The following is a 21,338-nucleotide window of genomic DNA, read 5'->3' as shown; positions in this document are numbered from 1 at the left end:
GGCGTGAAGAATAAGGAGAGAGAACAGCAAGCTGCCTCTTGAGTTTGAATGAGTTTCGAAAGAGTACCTATTTCAAAAGAAATATAGGGAAAAGGCCAGCATTTGTGTGTGTGTGTGTGTGTAATGTTCGTTCGTGGGATTAACATAACTCAAAACCCACTGTCCGAATTGACACCAAATTTGGACACAATACACATATCAGGCCAACAAGTGACCATCACCGATAAAAACATGGAAAAACACAGCAAAAGAGACTTAAAAAGCCAAAAAACTAAAAAAATACATTACAACACATGTACAAAACCACACACATATATATATAGACAAACCCACATATACACAAATACACACACACACACACACACACACACACACACATATATATATACATACATACATACATACAAAACACATATACACAGACTGAGCCACAGTAATGCGTGGCAGGGGATGGCTAGTATATATATAAACTAGCCATCCCCTGCCACGCGTTGCTGTGGCCCACTCTGGTGGTCATGAGGGTTCTGTGTGGGAGGTTTGGCCCAATTCTATCATTGATGGGGTTCAGAATGCTCCTTGATTGTAGGTGAACTATAAATCCGAGTAACTACAACTCCTACATGTCAAGGTCTATTTCCCCAAAACTCCATCTGTGTTTATATTTGGGCATACTGAGTATTTGTGCCAAGTTCCATCATTGTTTGAGTCCACAGTGCTCTCTAGATGCAGGTGAACTACAACTCCAAAACTCAAGGTCAATGACTACCAAACCCTCCCAGTATTCTCTGTTGGTTAGGGGAGTCCTGTCTGCCAAGTTTGGCTCAATTCCATTGTTGGTGGAGTCCAGAATGCTCTTTGATTATAGGTGAACTATAAATCCCAGCAACTGAAACTCCCAAATGACAAAATCATAATGTTTTGAGTGATGGTCACTCCTTGTGTTGTGAGATGTTTTGTTACCAAATTCGGTGTGATTTCATTCATTGGTTCTTTTGTTTTTAAGGTACTCATTATGCATAGAGCATTTTTATATATAGAGATGTAATATTCGTTTGTGGGATTAACATAACTTAAAAACCACTGGACGAATTGACACCAAATTTGGACACAAGACGCCTCTCAGGCCAGCGAGTGACCATCACTCATAAAAACACTGGAAAACATGGTGGAAGGGACTTTAAAAGCAAATAAATAAAAAATACATTACAACGCATGCGCAAAACCACTTATGTACACAAACACACATATATACACATATACACAAATATATACACACACAAAACACATAGAACGGGGGAGGGAGGGAAGGAAGGAGAGAAGGAGGGAGGGAAGGAGGGAAAGAAGGAGGGAAGGAGAAAAGGAAAGAAAGAAAGAAAGGTAGAGAAGGAAAGAAGGAGAGAAGGGAATAAAGTGAAAGAGGGAAGGAAGGAGAGAAGGAATGAAAGAAAGAGGGAGGGAAGGAAGGAAGGAGAGGAGGAGGGAGAAAAAGAGGGAAAGAAGGAGGGAAGGAGAAAAGGAAAAAAGAAAGGTAGAGAAGGAAAGAAGGAGAGGAGGAGGGAGAGAAAGAGGGAAAAAAGGAGGGAAGGAGAGAAGGAAAAAAGAAAGGTAGAGAAGGAAGGAAGGAGAGACCGGAATAAAGTGAAAGAGGGAAGGAAGAAGAGAAGGAATGAAAGAAAGAGGGAGGGAAGGAAGGAAGGAAGGAAGGAAGGAAGAAGAGGAGGAAGGAGAGAAAGAGGGAAAGAAGGAGGGAAGGAGAAAAGGAAAGAAAGAAAGGTGGAGAAGGAAGGAAAGAGAGAAGGGAATAAAGTGAAAGAGGGAAGGAAGAAGAGAAGGAACGAAAGAAAGAGGGAGGGAAGGAAGGAAGGAAGGAGAGGAGGAGGGAGAGAAAGAGGGAAAGAAGGAGGGAAGGAGAAAAGGAAAGAAAGGTAGAGAAGGAAGGGAATAAAGTGAAAGAGGGAAGAAGGAAGAGAAGGAATGAAAGAGAGAAAGAGGGAAGGAAGGAAAGAGACAAGGAAGGATGGAACAAAAGAGCAAAGGAAGCGAGAAAAGAAATAGGTAGAGAAGGAAGAAAGAAGAAGGGAAAGAAAAAGAGGGAAGGAAGGAAAGAGGAAGGGAAGGAAGAAGGAGAGAAAGAGGGAGCGAAGGTTCGCCACAGCAACGCATAGTGGGTACAGCTAGTATATATATATATATATAGAGAGAGAGAGAGAGAGAGAGAGAGAGAGAGAGAGAGATCTATATATATATATATTGTAGGAAAGAGGTCATTCTCTTGTTTTGACCTCTCATTTCCCTTTTAGAAACCATAATCTTGAAACTCTGGAGCCCGCTGCTTACCATATTGCTTCTGCAAGTTGACAAAAAAGCTTCCCCTTCACACACAAAAAATTATTCCCAGTTACTTTTGGGGAAGTTGCAGTGCACAAATCCAGTTGTGCAAAAAATGTAGAGTTCAGGGAGCTGTAAACTCTAATAAACTCTTTCCTGAAACCTAGGAGAAAACTGCAAAAATTTGTATTTTTATATTTCTTTTGTTGCCACACACGTTAAATATATAGGGCCGGCTTTAGCACAGCAGGTTAAACGCCAGCTATAATAATTCTTGTCAGTCGAAAGGCTGCCAGTTCGAAGCCGGTTTAGGGTGATCTCCTGGCCTTTAGCCCAGCTTTCACCCACCTATTTTATTTATTTACTAGCTGTCCCCTGCCACGCGTTGCTGTGGCCCACATGGGGGTTCTGTGTGGGAAGTTTGGCCCAATTCTATCTTTGGTGAGGTTCAGAGTGCTCTTTGACTATAGGTGAACTATAAATCCCAGCAACTACAACTCCCAAATGTCAAGATTCTAGGTTGTTGTAGGTTTTGTCAGGCTATATGGCCATGGTCTAGAGGCATTCTTTCCTGACGTTTCGCCTGCATCTATGGCAAGCATCCTCAGAGGTCTGTTGGAACTAGGAAAATGGGTTTATATATCTGTGGAATGACCAGGGTGGGACAAAGGACTCTTGTCTGCTGGAGCTAGGTGTGAATGTTTCAACTGACCACCTTGATTAGCATTTGATTGCCTGGCAGTGCCTGGAGCAATCTTTTGTTGAGAGGTGATTAGATGTCCTTGTTTGTTTCCTTTCTGTTGTTGTGCTGTTGTAATTTTAGAGTTTTTTTTTAATACTGGTAGCCAGATTTTGTTCATTTTCATCTAATCACCTCTCAACAAAATATTGTTCCAGGCACTGTCAAACCATTATATGCTAATCAAGTTGGTCAGCTGAAACATTCACAACTAGCTCCAGCAGACAAGAGTCCTTTCTCCCACCCTGGTCATTCCACAGATATATAAACCCACTTTACTAGTTCCAACAGACCTCACTACCTCTGAGGATGCTTGCCATAGATGCAGGCGAAACGTCAGGAGAGAATGCCTCTAGACATGTAGCCCGGAAAAACCTACAACAACCCAGTGATTCCGGCCATGAAAGCCTTCGAAAAATACATCAAGATTCTATTTTCCCCAAACTCCACCAGTGTTCACATTTAGGCATATTGAGTATTCTTGTAGAGTTTTGTCCAGATCCATCATTGTTTGAGTCCACATTGATCTCTGGATGTAGGTGAACTACAAATCCAAAACCAAAGGACATTGCCTACCAAACCCTTCCAGTATTTTCCGTTGGTCATGGGAGAACTGTGTGCTAAGTTAGGTTCAATTCCATCATTGGTGTGGTTCAGAATGTTCTTTGATTGTAGGTGAACTATAAATCCCAGCAACTACAACTCCCAAATGACAAAATCAGTTTTTTTGAGTGAAGGACATACATTGGGTTGATAGGTGTCTTGTGTCCAAATTTGGTGTCAATTCATCTAGTGGTTTTTGAGTTCTGATTGCGAAGATTCCTCTTGCCTCGCCTCTTGTGATTCACCTCTTTATCTTGCTGATTCCTTGCAGTGAGGTCTGGAAGTCGCACAAGCCGTCCCTCCAGCAGCTCCTCGAAGACTTCTCCCCGGACACCTCCAATGTGGTGGCTCTCCATACGGTGCTCCACAAACCCTTCCAGGATCACCTCCAGCAATACAGCGCTCTCTTCTCCAAGCTCGAGGAGATAAAGACCCTGGTAATCTTCATCCTCGTCTTTGTTTGTACCCTTAGGGTGCATCTACACTGGGGAATGGATGCAGTTTCTATGCAGATACCTTCACTGATTGATTTTGCAGCTCCATGGCTACTCAATGCTATTCGAACTTGCTACAGTAGAGGCTCACTTATCCAACATAAATGGGCCTGCAGAATGTTGGATAAGCAAAAATGTTGGATTATAAGAAGGAATTAAGGAAAAGCCTATTAAACGTCAAATTACGTTATGGCCTCATGTAAGCTGCCCTGAGTCCCCATTGGGGAGATGGTGGCAGGGTATAAATAAAGATTATTATTATTATTATTATTATTATTATTATTATTATTATTTGAAACACAACAAGATAAGTCCACAGCAGACACTCTGCTGGCTGTTGATTTGGATCACACGTCGGACACTTCCCAAGCGTCTAGGACTGTGTGATGTCTCGGCGAATAATGCATGCAGATCCCAGTAAGGTGGCCTTCTCCAAGTGGCTGATTGTGCTGATTGTGTTTAAGTGCAGCGCTGATTGTGTTTAAGTGCAGGCCAAGGTCTTTAGGTACTGCACCCAGTGTGCCAATCACCACTGGGACCACCTTTACTGGTTTGTGCCAGAGTATTTGCAGTTCGATCTTTAAATCCTCATATCATGTTAGCTTTTCCAGTTGATTCTCTGCAATCCTGCTGTCAACTGGGATTGCAACATCGACGATACATACTTAGTTTTTTAAAACAATTGTGAGGCTAGGAGTGTTGTGCTCCAGAACTCTGTCTGTCTGAATTTGGAAGTCCCAGAGGAGTTTGGCAGGTTCATTCTCTGTAACTTTTTCCGGCTTGTGATCCCACCAGTTCTTTGTCGCAGGCAGATGGTGTTTGCGGCACAAGTTCCAATGAATCACCTGAGCAAGGGTGTTGTGCCTCTGCTTGTAGTCTGTCTGCACGATATTCTTGCAGCAGCTGAGGATGACATCTATTGTTTCATCTGCTTCCTTGCACAGTCTACACTTGGGATCTGTTGTCGACTTTTCAATTCTGGCTTTGATAACATTGGTTCGAATGTCTTGTTCTTGGGCTGCCAGAATCAGGCCCTCCTTTGTCTCTTTTTTCAGAGTTCCATTTGTGAGCCACAACCATGTTTTTTCTTTGTCAATTTGGCTCTCAATTTTTCCCAGGAACTGTCCATGGAGAGCCTTCTTTTGCCAGTTTCTCTTCTGCTCTGGATTGTGTTTTTACGGTATTCCCTGTTTGTCTTTTGCTCTTTAAGCAGTTTACTACTATAGACTTCCCTCAATGTTGGTTCTTGACTTCCTTTCACATAATATGCCAATGCATTTTTCTATTATTATTATTATTATTATTATTATTATTATTTTACAAATTGAGTATCAAAACATCATGTTTTACAACAAATTGACAGAAAAAGCATTTCAATACATGGTAACATTATGTAGTAATTACTGTATTTATGAATTTATTCTTATTTATTATTTACAGTATTTATATGCTGCATTTCTCACCCCTGGGGAGACACCAAGTGGTTTACACAGAAATATTGGCAACATTCAATGCCTTACAAACATACACCAAATTACAATCAACACCATAACAAAGTATAAAATCAATGGGACAATTCAGCACCAAAACATCGCAATGTATTGAAACAGCTGTGGATCCGGGCGGGAGGCAGACTAAGCGAGACTCTACTGTATTTGCAACATTCACACTTGCTTCAAACAGACAAGGGCTCTCTCCCACGCTGGACATTATTCCACTTGCTTCACTGCCAGCAGAACCTCTGAGAATGCCAGCCACAGATGTGGGCAAAATGTTAGGAGAGAATGCTACTAGAACATGGCCATACAGCCTAAAAGAACTCACTAAAACATAGTGATTCCAGCCATCAAAGCTTTCAATGACATTTCAATGACAATAGATCGCATTTCCGTCTCCGAACCCACATGACCTCTTTGATCTTCCGGAGAGGCTCTTGCTCCCGTCTGCATCGACTTGTGGGAATGAGAGAGAGGGCCTTCTCTGTGGTGGCCCCCTGGCTCTGGAATTTACTCCCCAGAGATATTAGGCAAGCCCCATACCCTGGCAGTCTTCAGGAGGAACCTGAAAACCTGGTTATTCCAATATGCCTTCAATGATTGAATGTAAGATACTCCCTGACCAAACTTTGCATAAAATGACCTCAGAAGCACTTTATGTTATGGTTCGTGCAATTAAATCCTTCCTCATCCCCGGATCCTCCTCCCCGATAATTTACATTGTCCTATCTCCCAGTGTTTTAAATTTTTATCTTTGAATTTGGCCCTGCCCAGTGTAATCTTTTGTGTCTTAATATTTGGTTTTATATTGCTGTGTCACTTGTTATATTGGTTTTGCATTTTATGTATTTTATTTTCTGGTTTTGTTATGCTTTTGTGTTCTACTGTGTTTACTGTACTGATGGGCATGGCCTCATGTAAGGTGCACCGAGTCCCCCTGGGGGAGATGGAGCGGGGTATAAATAAAGTATTATTATTATTATTATTATTATTATTATTATTATTAATGACATAATGAAGCTTTTTGCTTTTTCTCTGCTCCTCCAAATAGGGTCCAGACAAAGAAGCCATCGTGAATGCTTCCAAACAGTTTGCAAAGCTGCGCTCTTTCATTAGCCAAGCCTTGGATGAAGCTGGCCTCACCAGAAACCTGTGGAAGTCTCTGAGTCACAAATTCACGGTGCGTTTTGTTTTTAAAAATTACAATTGCAAGGAGATCTAACAGATTGATTGGTCCATTTATTTTCTTTTAAAAACCTTCTTATTTCTTCAAAGTACAATAAGAGTACATCTACACCATTTTCAGTGCAATGGCCCCATGATATAGAAGCCTTATAGTTTGGTGAGACGCCAGAAGAGAAAAAGAAGGGACAATAAAATAAGATAAAAGAAATCAATGCCAATTTTTGTTAGAAAATATGTCATCATTGGAACATTTTAAAAACTTCACTTCCGTCCTATACCAAAGAATATGTATATGTCTCTGACGATACAGTAGACTTATGTATACAATAGACGATAACATGTATACAATAGATGATACAACAGACAAATGTTTTAGTGCATGCATGGGCAAATTTGTGACCTCCAGGTGGTTTGGACTTCAACTCCCACAATTTGAGTAGAAGTCCATGTCAGTGACATCTGCCGCACAACAAGGCAAGAACACGATCAATCACAGCTACTTTAGACTATAAACTACTTTATTTTACAGCTATATACATTAGAAGCTACTTAACACTAAGCACAGCGTAAACTTGCTTCTTTCCATCGGACCATAACATCGCCAACCCACGAACTGTAATCAGTACTAGTCCACACCTCTTGCATTCCAGAGTGACGTATGACGTATGACGCTGTGTCCATTTGTTCTATACACTTGATTTATGACCTCTCTAGGAATGCCATTCCCTCCATGGTTCGGTTAACTCTTTCCACACAGGAATACATTACCCTCGGCACATAGCACTGCATTATAAACACACATACATACTTTGAAATCTACATTATATATTGCAAACAGCTTCAACAGTCCAAAACACCTGATGGGCCCAGGTTTGCCCATGTCTGCTCTAGTGATTTCAGGTTTTAGGAGAATTACTGAATGCTTCTTATGAGGGCAGAAGGGGAAACAACAAGGCATCCTCCAGTCCCAGTATCACTTCCCAACTTTGCCATTCTGTGTCGCAGGATGTCCTTTGTAATCCGGAGAGGCGCCTCCTGGAAGACAGCCGAAACCTGGCCATCTTTTCCAGCACCGGGAGGTCAGACCGCGTCCTGCTCTTCCACGACATCCTTGTGCTCATCCAGGTAAGGAGGCCAAACAGATATTGCGGGGAAGTAAAGAGCAATCACAATGTTTCTCCTCCTCAAAAAGTCAAAACATTATTCCGAGGAAGCGGTCATACTTTTGCTTTTCATGCAGAAACAAGTGTTTTCTGAACAGAAAACAATGTACTTTGCACACACAATATCTCCAGAGGAAGGTGTTTCGTTTTTGTTTTTTGTCGTGTCAGGAGCGACCGCTCCTGTTGTGATAGAAGGACGTTGCCCAGGGGACGCCCGGATGATTTCTGATGTTTTATCATCCTTGTGGGAGGCTTCTCTCATGTCCCCGCATGAGGAGCTGGAGCCGATAGAGGGAGCTCATCCACCTCTCCCGGGATTCGAACCTGTGACCTGTCGGTCTTCAGTCCTGCCAGCACAGGGCTTTAACCAACTGCGCCACCGGGGGCTCCTCCAGAGGAAGGTGATCCAAATAGTCAAAAATATGGAAAGCATGAAGCTGGCCTCACCAGATGTGGCTTAGGAGGCTGGGGGTATTTAGCTTGGAGAAGCTGGGATAGATGTGGGGGATGTAGCGTAACTAGATTTCAGTAAGGCCTTCGACAAGGTCCTCCATGACCTTCTGGCAAACAAACTAGTCCAGTGTGGGCTAGGCAAAACTACAGTGAGGTGGATCGGTAATTGGTTAAATGGATGAACCCAGAGGGTGATTCTCCCCAAGGCTTCCTCTTCACCCTGGAAAGAAGTGGCGAACGGAGTGCCAGAAGCAGGGTTCCCTCCTGGGCCCGGTCCTGTTCAGGATCTTGATTAATGACTCAGATGAAGGGTTAGAAGGCAGGATGAAGTTGGCAGACGGGACCAAATTGGAAGGGATAGCCAATACTCCAGAGGGCAGGAGCAGGATTCAAAATGATCTTGACAGATTAGAGAGATGGATCAAAATTCAGCAGGGACAAATGCAAGATATTCCACTTAGGCAGAAAAAATGAAATGCAAAGAGACAGAATGGGGGACAATGCCTGGCTCGAGAGCAGTACGTGTGAAAAAGATCTTGGAGTCCTCGTGGACAGGAAGTTAAACATGAGCCAACAATGTGATGTGGCGGCAAAAAAAGCCAATGGGATTTTGGCCTGCATCAATAGGAGTCTATTATTTATTTATTTTATTTCGAGGTTTTATATACCGACCCTTTCACCTTCAAAGAGGGATTCCGACCGGTTCAAAACATGTGTTAACATACAAAAATATACAATAACAACACAATGCAACATCATTACACGATTAAAATATAAGCACCATAAACATTAAAAACATTATCATCACCGTTATAAGAGCCAAATCGTCCACACAATCGCAATCCCAAACTACTGTTCATCATCCTCCTTTCATGCGGGCAAAGAATTAAATCAGTTGTCAAATGCCACGTTCCACAACCAGGTCTTTGTTAATTTCCTGAATGTCATGAGGGAGGGGGCAGTTCTGATCTCTAATGGGAGGGAGTCTAGTGCCTAGATCTAGGGAAGTCATGCTCCCCATGCTCTATTCTGCCTTGGTTAGACCAACCCTGGAATATTGTGTCCAGTTCTGGGCACCACAATTGAAGAGAGATATAGACAAGTTGGAATGTGTCCAGAGGAGGGCGACTAACATGATCAAGGGTCTGGAGAACAAGCCCTATGAGGAGCAGCTTAAGGAGCTGGGCATGTTTAGCCTGAAGAAGAGAAGGCTGAGAGGAGACATGATAGCCATGTATAAATATGTGTGAGGAAGTCACAGGGAGGAGGGAGCAAGCTTGTTTTCTGCTTCCCTGGAGGCTAGGAAGCAATGGAGCAATGGCTTCAAACTACAAGAGAGGAGATTCCATCTGAACATGAGGAAGAACTTCCTGACTGTGAGAGCCGTTCAGCAGTGGAACTCTCTGCCCCGGAGTGTGGTGGAGGCTCCTTCTTTGGAAGCTTTTAAACAGGGGCTGGATGGCCATCTGTCAGGGGTGATTTGAATACAATATTCCTGCTTCTTGGCAGAATGGGGTTGGACTGGATGGCCCATGAGGTCTCTTCCAACTCTAGGATTCTATGATTCTGTACTGAAGGCAAGAAAAACAGGTGTTTTCAGCATGTCCTAAAACCTCCCTTGCTGTGACTGCTTCTGTGTGACATTTGTTCTTGTGATCCTCTTGTTTACTTTTGAAAACCCATTCCTCTTTCTAGGGAAGCAGCCTCCAGAGCTTTGACCTGAAGCTCGTGTGGGTGGATGAAACCTCCAAGGAAACGGGAAAGTGAGTGAAGTTTTTCTTAGCAGCAGGGACTCTTTCTGTGGCTCCGCAGCCGCAGTTCAAAGCCCATGACATTTATCTCCCTGCTATTTATTCTACTGCAGAAGGTGGGTGTTTTCCTCAGTTTTATTGCAGGCAGAAAGAGCCGGGGAAAGGGAGGGCAAGGGTATGTTTACATTGTAGATTGACTGCAGTTCAGCACCATGGCTCAATGCTTATGGGATCCTGAGAGTCGTACTTTGTGAGGCACCAGAAGTAATTTAGCTCAAGATGTTGTCATCCTTTAACTCCCAGGATTCCATAGCCTTGGCAGTTCAAGTGGTGTCAAACTGGGTTAATTATGCAGTGTAGATGCATTCTTTGAGACAAAGGAGACCATTCCAAAATAACTACATTCTCCAGATGTCTGGGAAAGACAACTGTTTTTCAACTTTCCTCTTGGTGTTTCTCCCAGGCATACGCTCCGCGTTAGGACACCAGAAGAAGAGTTCTTCCTCGTGGCCAAAGAGCCAGAGTCACGGGTAAGTTTCTCTCCATGTTGTTGTTCATTCGTTCAGTTGTCTCCGACTCTTCGTGACCTCATGGACCAGCCCACGCCAGAGCTCCCTGTCGGCCGTCACCACCCCCAGCTCCTTCAAGGTCAGTCCAGTCACTTCAAGGATGCCATCCATCCATCTTGCCCTTGGTCGGCCCCTCTTCCTTTTGCCTTCCACTTTCCCCAGCATCATTGTCTTCTCTAGGCTTTGCTGTCTCCTCATGATGTGGCCAAAGTACTTCCGCTTTCCCTCTAGTCTCCTTCCCTCCAGTGAGCAGTCGGGCTTTCTTTCCTGGAGGATGGACTGGTTGGATCTTCTCGCAGTCCAAGGCACTCTCAGCACTTTCCTCCAACACCACAGCTCAAAAGCATCTCTCTTCCTTCGCTCAGCCTTCTCTCCATAGCCATACAATAATCTTTGGTTGGCTCTCCGTATCCACAAATTCAATGAATACAGTTCAAAAAATAACTTGCCATTTTATAGAAGGGACACCATTCCCCCTGTCATTGCATATCATTGGACTTCAGGATTCATGGATGTTTGTATCCATGGTCAAATTTCACCAGACATCGAAGGACGTAACAAGGCTTAGGAGAAGTGTCTTCTCTCGGCATTTCAAGGCTATCCAGTGTATTTCTATAGTCAACATCCAATGGAAGTTGACCATAGGATTATACGGTGGGACCTTAAAATGCCGAGAAAGAACATACATTTGTTTGTTTGCATAGAATACAGTTCCTCATGTTGTGGTGACCCCCAACCATCACATTATTTTCGTTGCTACTTCATAACTGTAATTACTGTTAGGAATCGTAATGTGAATCCTGAGTCCCTCTGCGGAGGTTGAGATAGGACGGGATATAAAAGCTAAAAATAAATAAATAAATAATGTAAATAACTGACATGCAGGATGTATTTTCATCCACTGGACCAAATTTGGCACAAATACCTGATACACCCAAATTTGAAGACTGCTGGGATTGGGGAGCGGGGGGGATTCATTATGTCATTTGGGAGTTGTAGTTGCTGGGATTTATAGTTCACCTACAATCGAAGAGCATTCAGAACTCCACCGATGGAATTGAACCAATGTTGGTACACAAGACTCCCATGACCAACAGAAAATACTGGAAGGGTTTGGTGGGCATTGACCATGAGTTTTGGAGTTGTAGTTCACCTACATCCGGAGAGCACTGTGGATTCAAACTATGATGGGTCTGGAACAAACTTGGCACAAATACTCAAGATGCCCAAATGTGAAAATAGACCTTGATGTTTGGGAGTTGTAGTTGCTGGGATTAGAGCATTCTGAACCCCACCAACAATAGAATTGGGACAAAATTCCCCCTCAGACTCTCCCCCCCCCCCCCCCAATGCCTTGAAATGCAAAGAGAGCAGTACGTGTGAAAAAGATCTTGGAGTCCTCGTGGACAACAAGTTAAACATGAGCCAACAATGTGATGTGGCGGCAAAAAAAGCCAATGGGATTGTGGCCTGCATCAATAGGAGCATAGTGTCTAGATCTAGGGAAGTAATGCTACCCCTCTATGCTGCTCTGGTTAGACCACACCTGGAATACTGTGTCCAATTCTGGGCACCACAATTGAAGAGAGATATTGACAAGCTGGAACGTGTCCAGAGGAGGGCGACTCAAATGATCCAGGGTCTGGAGAACAAGCCCTATGAGGAACGGCTTAAGGAGCTAGGCATGTTTAGCCTGAAGAAGAGAAGGCTGAGAGGGGATATGATAGCCATGTATAAATATGTGAGAGGAAGCCGCAGGGAGGAGGGAGCAAGCTTTTTTTCTGCTTCCCTGGAGACTAGGACGCAAAATAATGGCTTCAAACTATAAGAGAGGAGATTCCATCTGAACACGAGGAAGACCTTCCTGACTGTGAGAGCCGTTCAGCAGTGGAACTCCCTGCCCCGGAGTGTGGTGGAGACTCCTTCTTTGGAAGCTTTTAAACAGAGGCTGGATGGCCATCTGTCAGGGGTGATTTGAATGCAATATTCCTGCTTCTTGGCAGAATGGGGTTGGACTGGATGGCCCATGAGGTCTCTTCCAACTCTTGGATTCTATGATTCTATGATTTGATTGTTTGTCTTCCTGCCTGACAGAATGGGGTTGAACTGGGTGGCTCTGGGAACCAATTCCAAACCTATGATCCTAATCTATGATGTTGGGGTCTTCCCCCTTCTGCCTCCTCCTTTCTTGTGCTCAGGCTGTGTGGCAATGGAAACTGAGTCAAGCAGTGTGCCAAGCCTTGAACGGGAAGAGAGACTTTCCCTTGTGGAGCCACGCAGGAGAAGGGAGGGACCCACCTCGGTGCCGCTTCTCTGCCTTCACGTTCCGGGCCGAAGGAAGGCTCAAGGGGGCCGCCTACGAAGGGGAATGGCGCTTGGGGAAGCCCCACGGCAAGTAAGTCCTCAGCCTGGTTTGAAGCTTTGGCAGATCTTGGAGCAACAGGAAATCCACTTTGGGCTCTACACCAAATTGTAAACAACAACAGCAATAACAACAACAACAATTCTCTAAGGCTTTCATGGCCAAAATCATTGGGTTGCTGTGAGTTTTTTGGACAAGTTCCAGTAACACTCTCTGATGTTTTTGTTGCAACCCAGATCAGGAAACGAGACTATAAGATTAAATCTACCACACTTGACTGTGGGAAAAAACAATCCTTTTTTATTGATGAAAAATGGTTACAAAATAGAGGAAAATACAAAGTCAAAAAGCCACAGTAAAACTCAGCAGTCAGGAATATCTCTGAACTAGATATTCCAAAAGCAACACTATAAAAACCTGGAACTTGTTAGCATTTCACTAACCGTACTTGGAAACTAGAAGCCTCTGGGAATGCAGGCCATGGGAAACGGGAAATCTGCCAAGCTAATGCCTCAGTCTAAACGATGCTTGATCTAACAAGACAGCCCGGGGAGAGACACTTAAAACTAAAGAAACTGTTTCGGGACACGCCTCCAGGCTTTGAAGCCTGTGCCTCCTTTTCCTTTAATCTGCTTGATCTTCGCAGACTCTGCGATTCACTCCTGTTTTTCCAAATCTGTCCTTTTCTATCCTTATTAAAAAAGGCAGGTGCTAGCTCCTCTGGAGAGTTATCACCGCTTGATTCTGAAACATTCTCACCAAGATGTGTAGTTTCACTTTCCAAGCCACTGACCTCAGAATCAACAGTTTCCAAACCATCAGGGAAAAATACATGTTCAGTAGCCTGTTCAGTTGCTTCAGGAAATACAATCAGAGAATCAGGTTCAGGTTCACACGCAGGCTGAACCCCAACAGTTTTGCCTGCATCTGTGGGTGGCATCTTCCTGTGTTTTGGTTGTGGGTGGATTCTGCTCTGGAAGAGGGAGAGAAGCCCAGGTTTTCTTTGTCTCACCTAAAAGGGCAATAGTGACAGCTCCCCTTTTTTGGCAAACTATCACATTTACCACAATGCTGTCTTGTTGCAAAATAAAGTTGCTGTTGTGGATGCTTCTTGCAACCAGTCTTTGCTCTTTGCAGGGGAAAACTGACGTGGCCAGATGGCCGGAACTACGTGGGAGACTTCAAAGACGGCTTGGAACATGGGTGAGGAGGCTTCTGGTGTGGCTGTTTCTTCTAAGGGTTGGCCCATAGGCTGGCCAGACAATTGAGCTCAGGGTGCCCTCATCTTGCATGTCATGGAAGGGACTATGGATGGACCCATTGGATGGACACTCAGTAGAGAGTCCGTCACCCTCCAAGGTAATCTATTCCACTGCCAATCAATTCATCTAGTCAAGAAGTTCTTCTTGAGTTTAAGTCAGGCATGAGTAAACTCCTGTTTAAGGAGCTCCACTGGCTGCCATTTATCTTCCGAGCCCAATTTAAGGTGCACAGTGCTCACCTACAAAGCCCTGAATGGTTTGGGACCACCCTACCTGCGTGACCGCATCTCCATCTATGAGCCCACACGCTCACTCCGGTCATCTGGAGAGGCCCTGCTCGTGATCCCACCTGCGTCGCTAGCGCGCTTGGTGGGGACGCGAGACAGAGCCTTTTCTGTAGTGGCCCCCCGACTTTGAAATGCCCTCCCGAAAGATCTTAGACAGGCCCCCACACTGGCAGTCTTCAGGAAGAACCTGAAAACCTGGCTGTTCCGATGTGCCTTTCCAGATTAGGAACCTCAACACCAAGTCCCAGATGCACTTTAGTAGAACCACGATCACTGCACACCGCACACTGCACTTATGTTATAACCCTATATTCCTCCCGCAATATCAGCACTTTTAATCCTGTACCCACTACTCTGGCCGGCCCAGTTTTAATAACTGTCTGATGTATTGTTACTGTTTTGTTTACTTGCTTAACTGTTTTAATTTGCTTTGTATTGTTTTGCTGTATTGTTGTTCTGTGGCTTCGGCCTGTTGTAAGCCGCATCGAGTCCCTTGGGAGATGCTAGCGGGGTACAAATAAAGTAATAATAATAATAATAATAATAATAATAATAATAATAATAATCTTTGGCCCTCCCTCCAGGTATTTTGGACTTCAACACAAATAGTAGACTGTTAGGAATTGTGGGAGTTGAAGTCCAAAACACCTGGAGGGTCCAAGTTGGCCCATGCCTGGTTGAAGTGGCATATCTTCTGAGCAAAATGTCATGGAAGTGGTTGGATGTCCTAAATGATGTTTTGGCTTTGACCCCAACTGTCACCACCCAGTTCTTGTTTCAAACCTCTCTCCTTTTGGGGTTTCAGGTTCGGGATCTACCTTGTCCCCCATGCGTCCGAGGACCACTATGACTGTTACAAGTGCCACTGGCGGGAAGGAAGGATGAATGGCTACGGGATCTGCGAGTGAGTCAAACTCTTCCAAAAGAGCTGCTTTTGAGCAATCTTCTATTCTAGTTTATCTATAACTTCCATGTAAAAATCAGCTCAATTGGCTACTGGTTCATTTCGGAGCCCAATTCAAAATGCTTGTCATGGCCTACAAATTATTTATGCACTGGGATTGTGACACAACTGACTGAGTGTCAGCAGCATTAAGATCACTTCTGACCAAAATGTCATGAGTTCGAAGCCAGCCTGGTTTGGAGTGGGTTTCCAACCAATTGTGTGTAGCCTGTTGTCGACCTTTGCAACCCGAAAGACAGTTGCATCTGTCAAGTAGGAAAATTAGGTACCACCTTGTGTGGGGAGGCTAAATTAACTAATTTATGAGGCCATAAAAAAGACTCCAGCAAAGCATGCGGGGAATGCGGAAGTACTTCATCAGTGTCGCAGATGGACGATGAAAGCAACAGCTTCCCTGGCGGCCAGAAAAAGTTAAATAGCCTCTGTGTATGTCTGTATACATTGTATGTCAAATTGGCATTGAATGCTTGCCATATATGTGTACATTGTAATCCGCCCTGAGTTCCCTGCGGGGTGAGAAGGGCGGAATATAAATACTGTAAATAAATAAATAAATAAATTTGCATTATTTATATTCCGCCCTTCTCACCCCGCAGGGGACTCAGGGCAGATTATAATCTACATATACATGGCAAGCATTCAACACCATAGACACACAATATATATAGACAGACAGTCAGAGGCTATTTAATATTCCAACTTTTTCTGGCCACCAGAGGAGCTGTCGCTTCACCGTCCATCCCCGACACTGATGCAGTACTTCCTCATTGGGTTGTTGTAGGTTTTTCTGGGCTATATGGCCATGTTCTGGAGGCAATTTTTCTCCTGACGTTTCGCCTGCATCTATGGCAAGCATCCTCAGAGGTAGTGAGGTCTGTTGGAAGTAGGAAAAATCGGTTTATATATCTGTGGAATGGCTGGGGTGGGGCAAAGAGCTATTCCCTGCTGCAGTTAGGTGTGAATGTTTCAACTGACCACCTTCATTAGCATTTGAAGGCCTGGCTGAGCCTGGGAAAATCTCTTGCTGAGAGGTGTTAAGATGTGCCTGGTTGTTTCCTCTCTGCTGTTTTGCTGTTGTAATTTTAGAGTTTTTTAAATACTGGTAGCCAGATTTTGTTCATTTTCATGGTCTCTTCCTTTCTGTTGAAATTGTCCACATGCTTGTGGATTTCAATGGCTTCTCTGTGTAGTCTGACATGGTGGTTGTTGGTGTGGTCCAGCATTTCTGTGTTCTCAAATAATATGCTGTGTCCAGGTTGGTTCATCAGGTGCTCTGCTATGGCTGACTTCTCTGGTTGAAGTAGTCTGCAGTGCCTTTCATGTTCCTTGATGCGTGTCTGGGCGCTGCGTTTGGTGGTCCCTATGGAGACTTGTCCACAGCTGCATGGTACACGGTAGACTCCTGCAAATGCTAATGAAGGTGGTCAGTTGAAACATTCACACCTAACTCCAGCAGAGAAGAGCTCTTTGCCCCACCCCAGCCATTCCACAGATATATAAACCCATTGTCCTAATTCCAACAGACCTCACTACCTCTGAGGATGCTTGCCATAGATGCAGGCAAAACGTCAGGAGAAATGCCTCTAGAACATGGCCTTATAGCCTGAAAAACCCCACAAGAACCTAGTGATTCCAGCCATGAAAGCCTTCAACAATACAAAGGACTTTTGTCTGCTGGGGCTAGCTGTGTATGTTTCAGCTGATCACCTTGATTAGCATTCAATGGCTTGGAAGGGCCTGGGGGGAATCTTCTGTTGAGAGTGATTTTATGTGCCTGTTTGTTTCCCCTCTGTTGTTTTGCTGTTGTCATTTTTGAGTTTTTTAATTTTCATATTGTGTCAGTTTTTCCAATTGCTTCTTGTCAATCCTGCTGTCGCCTGGGATTGCAACATCAACAATCCATACTTTGTTTTTTAACACGATCGTGAGGTCAGGAGTATTGTGCTCCAAAACTGTCAGTCTGAAAATTATTATTATTATTAACCCTCCTCCTCCGCTTCTACTTCTTATATCTTATTGTTTTTTATTTGAATTGTTTTTTTAATTGTGATTTTTTTTATTGTTTGGCTCCTGCTCTGGGAGAAATGCAACACAGAATTGCAGCAAATAAATACATGAATAGTCGTAAATTGCATAAAAATCTGGTAATGAGGCCGAAAGCACAATCAATTGGTTGTGCATTACATGGAGCACCCAATGCAGTCAAGTTTCCAATGTGAAGATGTATATTATACATGCATGATGTATGATTTTACCTATAACACAGGTACGGCAACGAGATGGTCTACAAAGGGTACTTCAAGGACAACCTCCGCCAAGGGTTTGGCATCTTGGACAACACTTCTTCGGCCGAAAACCCCATTAAATACACTGGACACTGGGAGAACGACAAGAAGAGTGGATACGGGGTGTGGGATGACAAGGAGGGGTATGTTGGTGGCCAACGGATTAAAGCTACGGCAGTGCCAGGAGATTTGATTCCTTTTCTTGCGCTGCTAGTTTGCATGAATCTATTTAAGCCATGAATTTGGGAATCAGGTAGCTTCCCCAGGTTGCAGTCATAGGCCCAGTAACCTGTCAATCACTGTTAGAGCCTTTAGGCCCGCCCCTTTCCCCAGGGTTTTGGAGCGAAAGGAGGGCTTTTGTTCAGTCTCACTGTTTTGGAGCCTAACAGCAGGATGTGTGGGCCTCTCTCCCCCACCTGCACTTCTCACAGCTTTGCTGGGGAGTAAAGGAATAGTTCTACAGCTTTGCTGGGGGGGGGGGGGGGAGAAGGAAAGGTTCCACAGCTTTTGCTGGGGGTTAAAGAAAGATCCACAGCTCTGCTGGGGAGCAAAGAAATAGTTCCTACAGCCTTCATGGAGAAACTAAAGGACACCTTTCATTTGGCAGATCTACAGGAACCTTGCCTGGTAAGGGACCACTCTTTTGTTCAGTCTCACTGTTTTGGAACCTAACAGCAGGACATGTGGGTCTCTCTCTCCCACCTGCACAAAGGCTTCACTTCTCACAGCTTTTGCTGGGGAGTAAAGGAATAGTTCCACAGCTTTGCTGGGGGAAAAAGGAAAGGTTCCAGAGCTTTTGCTGGGGGTTAAAGAAATAGATCCACAGCTCTGCTGGGGAGTAAAGAAATAGTTCCTACAGCCTTCGTGGAGAAACTAAAGGATACCTTTCAGCTTGGCAGATCTACAGGAACCTTGCCTGGTAAGGGACCACTCGGGCTATCCATAAAACAGCTTGGAGCCAGGAGTAGGGACCTCACGCCAGCAAGGTAAAGAGAGATTGTCAAAGGATTTCCCTAAGGAAGAAAGGAACAGTTTACCACCAGTTGCCTGCCTCCTTGTTGGCAGATTGAGGAAGCTACCGGTTTTCCAAAGTTATAAAGTGTTTAATTCATTTGTTTGAAGATTTAAGCCCAAATAAAGAACTTTGCTGAATGATCAATGATCAAGGGTCTGGAGAACAAGCCCTATGAGGAGCGGCTTAAGGAGCTGGGCATGTTTAGCCTAAAGAAGAGAAGGCTGAGAGGAGATATGATAGCGATGTATAAATATGTGAGAGGAAGCCACAGGGAGGAGGGAGCAAGCTTGTTTTCTGCTTCTCTGGAGACTAGGATGCAATGAAGCCATGGCTTCAAACTACAAGAAAGGAGATTCCCTCTGAACATGAGGAAGAACTTCCCGACTGTGAGAGCTGTTCAGCAGTGGAACCCTCTGCCCTGGAGTGTGGTGGAGGCTCCTTCTTTGGAAGCTTTTAAACAGAGGCTGGATGGCCATCTGTCAGGGGTGATTTGAATGCAATATTCCTTATGGGTTGGACTGGGTGGCCCATAAGGTCTCTTCCAACTCTTTGATTCTATGAATCTATCTTGAGCCTCAGTAGAACTTTGTGTTGGGAAGTCTAAAGGGCCCTTCAGCTGAGGCACCCCGGCGTCCCGTTGGGCATACAGAGAGCACGTCCTGTAAACAGACATTATTACAGGCTCAGCGTGCGACAACACATATGGCTTTGTAAATATCATTTCTGTGGCTCAGATCATTCAGTCAATTGAACTTCCTGCTATATGGCATTCACATCAGCCATGCTTAGGATGTATCCATGTCCTTCTTTCTTCTTGGTATCTAGATACCAAGCAAAGTTTTTGGATGAGTCATAAAAAAGATCAGGATGAAATCCACTTAAAACTTTTCTAGTTATTACAACTGTAATTTAAGTCCTGTCCACATAGAATCATAGAATCAAAGAGTTGGAAGAGACCTCCTGGGCCATCCAGTCCAACCCCATTCTGCCAAGAAGCAGGAATATTGCATTCAAAGCACCCCTGACAGATGGCCATCCAGCCTCTGTTTAAAAGCTTCCAAAGAAGGAGCCTCCACCACACTCCGGGGCAGAGAGTTCCACTGCTGAACGGCTCTCACAGTCAGGAAGTTCTTCCTCATGTTCAGATGGAATCTCCTCTCTTGTAGTTTGAAGCCATTGTTCCGCGTCCTAGTCTCCAAGGAAGCAGAAAACAAGCTTGCTCCCTCCTCAGTGTGGCTTCCTCTCACATATTTATACATGGCTCTCATAATATCTCCTCTCATCCTTGTCTTCTTCAGGCTAAACATGCCCAGCTCCTTAAGCCGCTCCTCATAGGGCTTGTTCTCCACACCCTTGATCATTTTAGTGGCCCTCCTCTGGACACATTCCAGCTTGTCAATCTCTCTCTTCAATTGTGGTGCCCAGCTCCACATCTGGAGGTGGAGTCAATGAAACCCGAGCTCCGGCGTTCTTGTATGGACCTTGCTTCTGTCTTGCATCCTCTTTTGCCTTATTATTGTTTCCTATCATGAAGGGATCTCAGAGTCTTAGCAAAGCACAAGCTGAACACGAGTCAGCACTGCAAGGCTATTAGGCATTGTGAGAGTTGGAGTCCAAAATACCTGGAGAGCCAAAGTTTGCCCATGCCTGCTGTAGAAGGACTGAGTGTTTCTTCTGCTTTGGCTGTTTCAGAGGGGAGCGGTATATCGGGATGTGGCATGAAGACCAGAGACACGGCACGGGGATTGTGGTCATGCAGTCCGGAGTGTGCTATCGGAGGGTCTTCCATCTGGATAAGATGGTGGTAAGTGGAGAGAAGAATGGACGTTGGGAGACGTTTCTTCAGTCTCCTGCAGGTTGTTTGTGTCTTCCTGCGTGTGGAAGCCATGTTCTTTTACACAAAACATGTTTTATTTTATTTATCATGTCAGGAGCAAACCAAACAGTTTTATTGCATTTTTTTAAACAAATAAGCAAACAAACAAAACACAAAGTTTTCAGGCTTGGTAGTTGATTAAATGTCCTTTGACCAGTATCTGGCCACTTGAAGTGCCTCTGGTGTTGGTGCAAGAAGGTCCTCCATTGTGCATGTGGCAGGGCTCAGGTTGCATTGTAGCAGGTGGTCAGTGGTTTGCTCTTCTCCACACTCGCATGTCGTGGATTCCACTTTGTGGCCCCATTTCTGAAGGTTGGCTCTCCATCTCGTGGTGCCAGACCGCAGTCTGTTCAGTGCCTTCCAAGTTGCCCAGTTTTCTGTGTACTCAAGGGGGAGTCTCTCATCTGGTATCACCCACGGATTGAAGTTCTGGGTTTGAGCCTGCCACTTTTGGACTCTCGCTTGCTGAGGTGTTCCAGCGAGTGTCTCTGTAGATCTTAGAAAAC

At 44.5% G+C, this 21,338-nt stretch overlaps 1 protein-coding gene across 3 annotated transcripts in view; it reads left to right on the top strand.

Moving 5' to 3' along the window:
- ALS2CL (ALS2 C-terminal like) overlaps nt 1–21,338 on the top strand; it is a 103,857-nt gene that overhangs the window by 60,930 nt on the left and 21,589 nt on the right. For all 3 annotated transcript variants that reach the window (XM_067470405.1, XM_067470406.1, XM_067470407.1), the window contains exons 5-14: nt 3,942–4,107; nt 6,712–6,840; nt 7,851–7,970; nt 10,157–10,224; nt 10,676–10,742; nt 12,980–13,176; nt 14,281–14,346; nt 15,498–15,596; nt 17,923–18,084; nt 20,649–20,760. In XM_067470405.1, the coding sequence (XP_067326506.1) occupies nt 3,942–4,107; nt 6,712–6,840; nt 7,851–7,970; nt 10,157–10,224; nt 10,676–10,742; nt 12,980–13,176; nt 14,281–14,346; nt 15,498–15,596; nt 17,923–18,084; nt 20,649–20,760 (1,186 nt within the window). The remainder of the gene's footprint in view (nt 1–3,941; nt 4,108–6,711; nt 6,841–7,850; nt 7,971–10,156; nt 10,225–10,675; nt 10,743–12,979; nt 13,177–14,280; nt 14,347–15,497; nt 15,597–17,922; nt 18,085–20,648; nt 20,761–21,338) is intronic.

This window comes from Anolis sagrei, chromosome 6 (genome assembly GCF_037176765.1).
Source record: "Anolis sagrei isolate rAnoSag1 chromosome 6, rAnoSag1.mat, whole genome shotgun sequence".
Taxonomy (NCBI): domain Eukaryota; kingdom Metazoa; phylum Chordata; class Lepidosauria; order Squamata; family Dactyloidae; genus Anolis; species Anolis sagrei.
This window is presented reverse-complemented; position numbering and strand designations above follow the sequence as displayed.